The 10,528-nt window shown below is 37.5% G+C and overlaps 1 protein-coding gene across 1 annotated transcript; it reads right to left on the bottom strand.

Annotated features, from left to right (window-relative positions):
• Nucleotides 1–47: 47 nt before the first annotated feature.
• Nucleotides 48–9,154, bottom strand: chga (chromogranin A). The gene is made up of 8 exons (XM_043219943.1): nt 8,884–9,154; nt 8,185–8,234; nt 7,096–7,189; nt 5,184–5,252; nt 4,846–4,929; nt 3,245–3,541; nt 1,285–1,652; nt 48–619 (listed from the first exon to the last, which is right to left on the bottom strand). The coding sequence occupies exons 1-8, from the start codon at nt 8,927–8,929 to the stop codon at nt 536–538; spliced, it is 1,092 nt and encodes a 363-aa protein (XP_043075878.1). The 5' UTR covers nt 8,930–9,154; the 3' UTR covers nt 48–535.
• Nucleotides 9,155–10,528: the final 1,374 nt, after the last annotated feature.

Genomic DNA, 10,528 nt, shown 5'->3' with positions numbered 1-10,528 from the left:
TCGGTTTTGGGTCGCTTGAGGTTTACTTCAGACTCAGCGCGAAACACTTTGATCTTTTTGATCTTTATTTGTTTTCCTCAAACCCAAAAAGCCTTTAATTACAGTCATCACCATATCTAATAAAAACATTATTGCCTATGGATCATAAGACTCCATAATATCAGGTACAATCTTTCAGATATGTATCCTTACATATATTAAAATTTCGAGCTAGTGTGATAATTCTGAGTAGCAAATATTTTACATTAAATGTACTCAATGCCCAAATTTCTTCAGGAAGCAAGCACAATAAAGCAAAGCGGAGGAGCTGGGAGAAAAAAGTGAAGGGACCGCTGTATGTCTGACACCAGAGAAGTCGCTTTGAGGTTTCATTTTACACATGGAGGGAATAAGCAGAGAATCTGCGGCGCTGAGATAAGAGCTTGCGCTGCTGTGGACTGAGCAAGAAGGTGAGAGCCTCATCTCCAGTTAACATGCCTTTCTACTGAAGGAGAGATGAAGGGCAAAGTGGAAAGAGCAGATGAGCTGGAGCAGCTCAGCCTCGTCTCAGATCATGAAGCTTCTGAGCCACACTCTCCAGTTCAGACTCAATGGCAGCCAGACTTTCGATCTCAGCATCCTGACGACAGAAGAGAGAAAATCAGGCCATTACTTTGTACAGTACATTTACATGTACACCACCATTCAAAAGTTTGGGGGCAATTTTGCTCACCAAATTATATATTTCCATATATAATTTTTTTGAAATTAAGAATTTAGGATCACTGCTCTATTCGGTTCTATTCTTTATTTGACCCTCTAACCCTAGCACTCTCTATTCTAATTCTTAATCCTTTTAGTGCTTTGTTTTCTTTAAAAAAAAAAAAACTAACACTAGCTTTTCTAATCTTTTTGTATTACATCTGATTTATTTTTATCGATTATACAATTAATAAAAAAACCTTGCTGTGTTTAACTTGTTATACTTATTATTTGGATAAAAGCATCTGCTAAATGACTAAATTTAAATGTAATGTAAATATTCTGTCATTAATTCCTGTAATGTTACAGCTGTATTTTCAGCAGTCGTTACTCCAGTTTGTAATGTCACATGATCTTTCAGAAATCATTCCAATATACTGATTAAATAGTTTTTGTATACATATTTTTACATTTATTCAGAAAAAAGTTTTTTTTTTGCTTTTTTTTGAGTATTGTCTCTGTAAACCATTGTTCACTGAAAGAGGCATGTAAAGAAACCAGAAGAAGAGTAGTGTTTGCGTTTTAACCGTGTAGGTGTCCTACCCCTGTCTTTCTGCTGCCGCTGCCCTCCTCGTCTCGTTTGTCCTGTGGTTGAGTTTGTGCCATGAGCTGCAGCTCCTGCTCCTCCGGGCTCCTCCACAGCTCTCCCTCCTGATCTTCTCGCTCCTTAGAGTGGTGTGGTTCTTCCCAGTGCTCATCCAGTTTTGGGCTTGCCTCTTCTCTCTTGTGGGACAGTTTGCTCACACGACTCCAGCGCTTCACTCCGACCTCTCTTTTCTTCCCCTCCTCTTCTTCCAGCTCTTCTTTTGAATGTGTTCTCTCTGTTTCAGCTCCCTTGTGCTGCTCGCTGTCCTCCGTGATGGGTTGCTTTACGTCGGGATTTGCTTCATGATCATCTGTGGCTGTTTTCACTTCAGATAAACAGGGAACAAACTTATAATTATTATATTATCTTCTCTATTTTGTCAGTCTCTTCTCTCTCGTTGTTATACACACACGCACATTTACTTTAGTGCAGCCTCAGCAAACCCAGCACTTTTCTAAATGAAATGTTCTCTCTTGCCAGCACACAGCTCACTGCCTAACGCCTCTTATCCTGAAACACAAGCACCTGCCCTGTCCTTCTACCTGTACTCATCAACACAGATTCCCAAATTATTGTTTCTATTAAGAGACACGCTAAAGCAAAGTCACCTGAAATGTCTGGCATTTTTCACTAAGTTCCTCTGAGATCTGAGAGCTACTTTTAACAAGCTACAGGCAGCTGGCTGATCTGGATGGCCTCCAACATCAATTATTGAATCGATTCAGAGGGCCACAGCACAGCGTGGATTTCATTTCATAGATGGAGGCACTGTCACACCGGCCTGTTCATGGAGCACTGCTAAATTCCCCTATCAATCTTGATTCCCCATCCCTCCCTCCCGTGCCGTTTTAACCTCGTTGTGTCTTAGATGCAATCTCCTGCTGTTATTCCCAACTTCTTCAATGAAATAAGCAATTGCCTGTTATATGAATTCTCTCTGGACGTCCCTGTTACTCACAGTCACACTTTCGAATCGTAGTGATTATGTTGCTGTTGACTGAAGAGGTGTAGGAGAGGTGACAATTTGTTAGTAGGAGCACTATGGCTATGTGTTTTTCTGCTGGGCTTAAAGCTGTACACATCTGATCATGGATATATTATGATTCTTTGAGGCCATTCATGTTACAGATGTATTATGTAATGGCAAAATAATACTAATAATAGATGAAAAGCCACAAAGAGGAGAAAAACACACTAGAACTCAAATCAAAAGAAATGACAGTTGCATGACTAGAGCTAAGTAAAAATATTGATATAATATTGATATTATAGACATTATAACTCACAATCAAGAAATCACATTCGACCTGAGTTATGTAACTTATATCAAATGAATAGCGAGTGTCTATTTCACGATTGTTACGAGTCTGTTATTTTTAGTGGATCTAAAATGTACATTGGTTACCAGTGTTAACTGATTCACGAACAATTGGCGATTATAAGCCTGTTCTTTGTAATAAATCAAAACCATGCAGCACAATCAGTATAGTCCGATTCACAAACAAATTCTTATGAGCTGGTTCTTTGTTCTTTGTATTGAATTAAAAACATTCAGCGCTATCTGTGTCACCTAAATCCTGAAATGAATGACTAAATAAAAAATCTTAAAAACAAATATATATATGGGAACATAAAACAAGTGATATATTTCATTTTGTATTTCTTTTTGTATTTTACATCATGGCAGTAGTTTCTGGCACACATTCAGGCACTATTCATCTATAAATTTTATATCTGCCGTGGCTTGTTTCCAGGTATCGAGCCACAAGCATAACAGCAGGAGATCCCTAAATTTTAAGAGGTCCCAGGACACTGTAATAACGCATCCTTACGCCTCATCTAGAGTCCGAATATTACTTGTTACATCATATCGTACTGAATAAGGGTTTCAACTTAAATGATCGCTTTCATCATTACCATCTTTAGGGTGAGCTGGTTCATTTTCCTTCTCCTTTTCCAAGCTGGAGTGTTTCTTCTCCTCTTGTTTATTCTCTTCCTCCTCCTGTGACTCTCTCTTCTGCTCTGGGTTTATGGAGTTGGAAATGTGATTGCTGGGACTCTCGTGTTCCTCACGCTCCTCTTCCTCAGCAATCTGGTTGGGTTTTTGAGACTCCTGCTCTGTCTCCTCACTCCCCCCTAAGCTCTCCTCTCCTGCTCCTCTCTTCTCGGCATCTTCTTTTGGTTTATCCAAGGCAACCAACATTGACTGATCATCTGCGGGATGGTGACAGGTTACACTGAGGTTAGATGCTAGATTTGCATTATTTAAATAAAAAAGAAATTGTAATTATGCAACATTAACACCTGTGAGGAATTTTGCTACAATGGCTTTTAATGAAAGTGCAAGGCTGTGGAACAGACAGTTTTCTTTGAAACTATTTGTCTGACCACAGCAGCACAGTGTTCAAAACATGTTAACCTCAGGAAAAAGTTCAGCAGACTGACCATATATAGACTGACGCAGCTTAATAAGTTTAATTGCAATGCAAGCAGATCATAGAAATAGATGACACCATTTTCAAGGTTTAGAATGACGTCAAATTAAATGCACAGCAAAATACGCAGACAACCCACTCACAAATTAAGAGGTAGTTTAAAAACCAATCAAGAGTTTTACTTGGCATTATAAATACAGAATGATATGTAGCACCCACACGCTTGTGCCCACAGACTTGAGATACGACATATCCAAGACCAAAGTTCAGGGTGATAGGAATAAAACATTTTACAATCTCGATATTGTACCACTGGTAGTGTGCATTTTCACCAACAAGAAACACTAGAAGAGACAGATGCCCTCTGCCCTGATTCTGTCAGAATGCTGCTAAGTGCAGCACTATAGAGCAGAACACAGTGCTTCACACTAAAATGTGCTTTGAGAGCACTGAATGACTGTCTACTACCGTTTGAAGAGTGACAAGCAATGCTAAATCAAAGCATCGTTTTTGTTTTTCCCCACAGAATTTATTCTAAGATTAGAAAAATCTGTCATTTTTCTTCTCTTGCATAAATTTATAAGCATACATATAAAAAATATATAATAATAAAACAACGTATACACAAATTAAGTATATAAATATATATATATATATATATATATATATATATATATATATATATATATATATATATATATATATATATATTTTTTTTTTTTTTTATTCTCAGTCAATCTGCAGTTGTCATTGTTTTTTTGTTCGTTTTTTTTTTTTTTGTTCATTTTTGTTCACGGTTGTCATTGTTTCTTTTTTTGTTCAAAAATAACCCAAAAACCACCACAATAAAACATAATTAAATAAAAAAAAAATTTAAATAATACAAAATCTGGAGTTATCTGTTTTCGCAAATAAACTCTTATAATATAACATATTCTTATAAATAAAAATGTAGGCATATATGTAACATATACAGCAATACCACTGTCATATATAACATTTCCGTATGGGAATGTAAATAAATAAATAAAGATGTAGCAGACTAGCATGTACCGTGGCAATTAAGAAGTGGATTAATCTCACCTGCAGTTTTCATTGTGTCTTTAGAGAGGCTAGTCACATGTTCAGGTGCATCTCCTGGGTGTTTCTGTGCTCTTTCATTGGCTCCTAAGAAACAGTTTGGTGGGGAAATGGTCACAAGCAGACATGGCAGCTTCTTGGCAATAAAACAGAATGTATGGATTCTCTTTCAGAGTTCATCAGCAGTGTTACACAATTCTCTGCTCTACATTTCAAATGACCCACTGCTGCCAAAAAAGCCATTAGCACCCAACTGTCATTCTGCCGCCATTAGCGCTTCTCCATAGGAAGCCGAGTTAGTTCATGCTGTCCCAATCAAATCTGAAGCATCTGCCTCTTACCCTCTGCAGCGATATCTTGCATCTCATGGAGAAAGTTGCGGTGGCGCAGGATGCTCACAAGCCTGTCATCTGGAAAACACAAGGTACATCTCATGCACAGCTCCAAACTCCAACCAGTATTTTTAGCAGTCAGCACTTTTTCTTTATTTTTACATTATTTGCATTAATTGCCCTGAAATTTACTGCCTTCTACTGAGCAGCACTATTAATCATCAGGACCGCTGAGAGAGAAGAGAGAAAGGGAAAGCAATAAAGAGGGGGAGAGGAGAGAATTGCCTTGAATTAACGTTGAGTCAAGCTTTTCCTTTTCTGCTGACCGACAAAGAGTGCATGCAGAGTCGGCTGCTCACTCAGTGGCAAAGCTATTCACTCTACTTCTTACTTTCTCTCCAAAAATGTCTGTCGTCTCATTTCTCTGCCAAGCTTCTTCATAATCTGTTAAAGTTATGGTACAAAACTTACAACTGTAGTTGGCAGAATACTGCTGTGCAGAATTGACGTGTAATGGACAAGCATTAGGAAATGGCATTTTGTTGTTTGTGTATCAGTCTCATTTTATCACTGAGACATTATTATTTTTTAATATGTTTTTACTTTACATTTTTAGTTTTTAAAAGTACATTTTCGTTTTAGTAATTTAAAAGTATTTTGTCATTTTTAGTATTTTTAGTTGATTGTGTTTACATTAAATTTAAAAGAAAAAAAAATTTTTTTTTTTAGATATTTTATTTAATTTCAGTTAACATGTATTTTATTTCAACTAAATTATTAGTTATGATTTTATTTTTGTTTCAGGTATAGGTGTAATTTACTGTATTTAAACTTCTGTATATTTTACAGTTACTAACTGTATGTCTTTTAACAATACAATTTTAATGCACAAACTTATTTGAACTATTCATTAATAATGTGCATTAATAATATTAATAATATTTAAACAGAATCTTGAGTGTCCCTTTTGCTATGAATTATAAGATGGTTAACACTACAGTATATAAGGTGATTTATATTTTCACGTCTTTGGCCTCTTTTGTTGTTGTTTTTGTCGTGTGCCATGTGTTCTGTGTGACCTACTTTAGTTAATTGCCTTTATCATCTTCAGCTGTTTCTTGTTAATTTAGTCTAATTACGTTGTATATTTAAGTCCTGTGTTTTTGTATTCAGTTTGTTTGATTGCCAACGTTTACACGTGTGATTTTTGTTCTGCTTGTCTGCCTATTATTGTTTTGTCCGTTTGAAGAGGATTAAAACGGTTTAATTTTATATATATTATATATATATATTTTTTTAAATATAAAAATGATCGTTTTAACTTTTTTTTAAAAAGAAATACATTTTATTAAAATTAAATGTTTCAATTAATTTTAGAATAATAGTCTTACTATTATATCATATTATCTATTCTAAAATATAATATAATCATTTATATTCCATTTAAAAAAACTAATAGTTTTTAGTATAGCACTTTTCCTGTTAAAAATATGAAGGTCCTTACAGTGTCTTGAAATTCTGCTTTTCACAACTTATCAGTCTCTGTCCTTCAGTTTTTTTTGTCCTAGACTCATTGTGTAAGCCTCTCACAGAGTGTTTGATTTCACTGTTGTAAGCATTATCTCAGTAACAGTACCTGCCTTGCTAATAGAATGATTGATTTTCCAACTATTAAAGTATCAAGGAAAAAAAGAGACCATGCGACTGTGACTGAACAGTGCACGGCAAACCTTCACCCTATGTCTCGGGTGCTAATGTCATTCATTACTTTGCTATATTAACTTTCAGAAACGTGCAGTCACAGCAGCAATGACAGCATATATTGATCATATCGGGAAGGTCACTGCTGATGATAGGGAGGAAGTACAGCTAAATATATGGAAATAATAGAAGTCCTGCTGTCACTAATGCAGACACTCACCAGCGCTGAGGGTTTCGAGGCAGTCCTGGGAGACTGGGATGGGATGAGGCTTGGACAGGGCATCTGCTATTACTTCCACAATACACTTCATCACCTACACAAAGACAGAGACGATTGGGTTAGGAGATGGTGCGACATTTTTAAGCTGTTTTGTAAATTTTAGGTAAGGAATGTTTCAGAAAGACATCTCTTGTGTTCACCAAGGCTGCATTTAATTGATCAAGAATACTGTAAAAAGAGTAATACTGTGAAATATTACAATTGAAAATAATATTTCCATTTGAATTTTAAAATGGAATTTATACCCGAGATGGCAAAGCCGAATTGTCAGTAGCCATTACTTCATCTTCAGCGTAACATGATCTTTCAGAAATCTTTCAAATATGCTTTTAGTAAAAGTAATGCATCCTTGTTTTTAAAGGGTAGTGCGTCTATATGGACTCCATGCACTCGTGAGATCAATGTGACAGAGGACACAGATGCAGCACGCCAACAATATCTCGAAACCCCCCCCATATCTAGCCATCCTTACTGTCTTACATTTCACTTTCAATCAATGTCATTTCCTCCTCAGTGCTTTCATCCCTCTCACCCGTCTCTGCGATTTGTTTGGCTCCACATTCCCCCAAAGTCAAACATTTCTCTGCTGTCAGGGAAAAAAAAGCCTCCCTCAGTAAGGCCAAAGTGTTGCTGAAATGGCGTTATCATTTCACCGAGAACTACATCTGTTTGCAATTCGACAATGCCAATGCGCAACCCAACTTCAATTAAAGTTTAAATTCAGTTCAGCATACTGTCGTTTAAAAGCACAGTTTGCAGTCATTTGTAGTCGGTAGCCTCCTCTGAGTAAGCACACATGGCACCAGCTGTCACTAGGCTGAAATCGTGTTGTTGAGTCACTGTCTCACTTATGCTGCTTTCCTCCACACTTCCTGACAACATGGACTATATGGCTGCTGCCATTCTGTGCATCCTTATGTCGCAAAAGGCTGCTCCAAACACGCCTTTAAAGTAATACCGAGCAGTGGCGAAACCTAAAACGACAACAGCAAAAAAATATTCGCCAAACAGTGGTTTATCAACTCATACCTTCACGTCCTTATCGTCCATGTGACCTGGGGAGAGAGGTACGGAGAAGGCTGGAAAAAGGGAGAAAGCAAAAAAAACAAGGCGAAGTTTAATATTTTGGATAAGAACCGACGGCGCGCGCGAGTCGTTTAGCAACAGACAACCAATCATAAGCTGCTTCGGTGCTCAGCTCATTAAATATTCATGTTCTTTGTAAGTCGCAGAAACTTTCACGCGCTGTTTGTAATCTAAGGGAGACCGTTAAAATGCCCAGCAACGACGGGAAACGCGTTAAGGGACGCGTTATTATTTTTGTAGTTTTGTAGTTATAGCACAAACAGGCTGGATCTACGTGGAGAGGAGATTTACGCGGATGCAGCAAACAAGCGGTTCCTGCTGTATTTGTCTAATTAATGTTAACGGCTATACATATGTAACCCTGGGTTTGCAAATGCGAAACCTCGAAGACGAGTCGCTACTAAAACGCTAAGCATTATTAACGCCGTAAACGAGATTACGTGGACAAATGTCAAGTGTGAAATCCTTTTGTGCTCCTCACAAGTGTGTTACCCGCTGTCCTTGGTGCTGACAGAGACGCGGCACAGCTCACATGTCGGCTAGTGTGCGGTCGACGGAATCAGTTCTTCATCCAAATTCCTTTAAGTATTCCCACAGTAACTTAACGCGTTACGTGATTATTCGTGCATCTTGCACACTTACCGAAATTCACCAGCAGCACGAGAACGGCGCATCCTCGTGCGATCATCTTCGTGATGCGAAGCGCAGGCAACCGTTCCGTTTAAAAGTGACGAGCCGTCGTGCCGGCGGAAAGCGAACGGACGCCTGTACTTTCCTCGCCTCGGAGTGAACGAAAACGCTCGCTGATTTATGGATGCATTATGCGCATAAGGCGCCTGCTCTTACTTGTTTCGGCGTATCACAATGCCTCAATGTCACTACTCGCTACCGCAGCGATGCCGCCTTTATATAGAAGACTTGATGAAGAGGAAATGACATCAGTGTGAAGTATAGCTGCTTAGTTTACCATCTAATAAATTAAGAAAAAAAGTTAATAATAATTATGATGATATTAATATATGCATGCATGTATGTGAACAACTGCTTTAATTTGGGTTTAATTTCATACATTTGTTGAACTATTTCAATCTATTTATACTAGTAATAGCCTAACACACATATTACATATTAAAGGCTATAAGTAGCAGAATTCTATTCGATAATTGGGGTATTCCATATTTTGTACAGGCAAGCAAAAGCATCACATCACCCTTTTCTAAAGACATTTCTAGGCATTTCAAAACAAAGCAGTAGCAGTATTCGGTTTAATGCAAATGTTATAATCTAGGGCATGCCCAAAATATAATATGCATTGGTAAACGCACATATATCATCCTCACAGTTGACTTATTGATTATGAGGTTACATCAGGATTACATGCATTACTAAAATAAAATGGATTTGAGCACAAGCAGGTCGTGATTACCACTAAAATGTCCGTACAGTAAAATATTAAAGTAAACGAAAAACATCAAATGGTGGTCATTTAGTTTTTAAAAAGCAAAACGAAAGGCAGGCTTTTTGGCATGAATCTCTGAGTTGAATACCAAACAGAAGTCGGTCAGTAGCGCATGCTATTCAAAACAGAAAGTAATTCAATTAGAAAGGGACTGCATTAAACATTGGCAAAGACAGTAAATGATGGACCTCGGGGGAACCATATGTGATTATCCCAAGCAAATAATTTATTGAGCACAGTAAAGATGCATTAGAAAGAGAGAGGCAGGGATGAAAGAGAGTGAATGTGAGCAGGAAGCAGATTATTAGATGTGGGAGAGCGTCGAGCAGTTACGCACTACACAACTTTTACTACAGCTCCTCTGCATGTTGTGTAGGTTTTCAATTCACATTGAAATCTGATCACATGTTCCTGCTGAGTTATTTGTTCAGCGCTTATTCTTTTATGTTTTAATAGGTTGCTTTGATGTAAATATGCTCCCTTCATTACTGGCAACACATGAATAAATGTCCTTGCATCTCATGAAAACAATTTATCAGGCACTCTTTGTCCATCTCGACAAGCCATTCATTTATCACATTATTCATAGGTGACACAGAAAACAATGCTCTACCCTAGTGGGCTCTGATAATGTGAATATTAGAGGCGGCTGTTTAAACATTTTACCTCTGTTGGGGAAAATGATATTGAGTTAAACAGATACGTTTGCAGGAAAGCAAGAAATTCGAAGCAGCAAACATGTTGACCATTGATTTGTAATGAGAAGATAATGCTATTTTTCTATTCTGGACAAGCTACAATTGAATGAAAATCGAACAGTCAGTAAGG

Source organism: Puntigrus tetrazona, chromosome 20, assembly GCF_018831695.1.
Source record: "Puntigrus tetrazona isolate hp1 chromosome 20, ASM1883169v1, whole genome shotgun sequence".
NCBI classification, from domain to species: Eukaryota; Metazoa; Chordata; class Actinopteri; order Cypriniformes; family Cyprinidae; genus Puntigrus; species Puntigrus tetrazona.
Note: the sequence above shows the minus strand (reverse complement) of the source record. Positions and strands in the feature narration are given on the sequence as shown.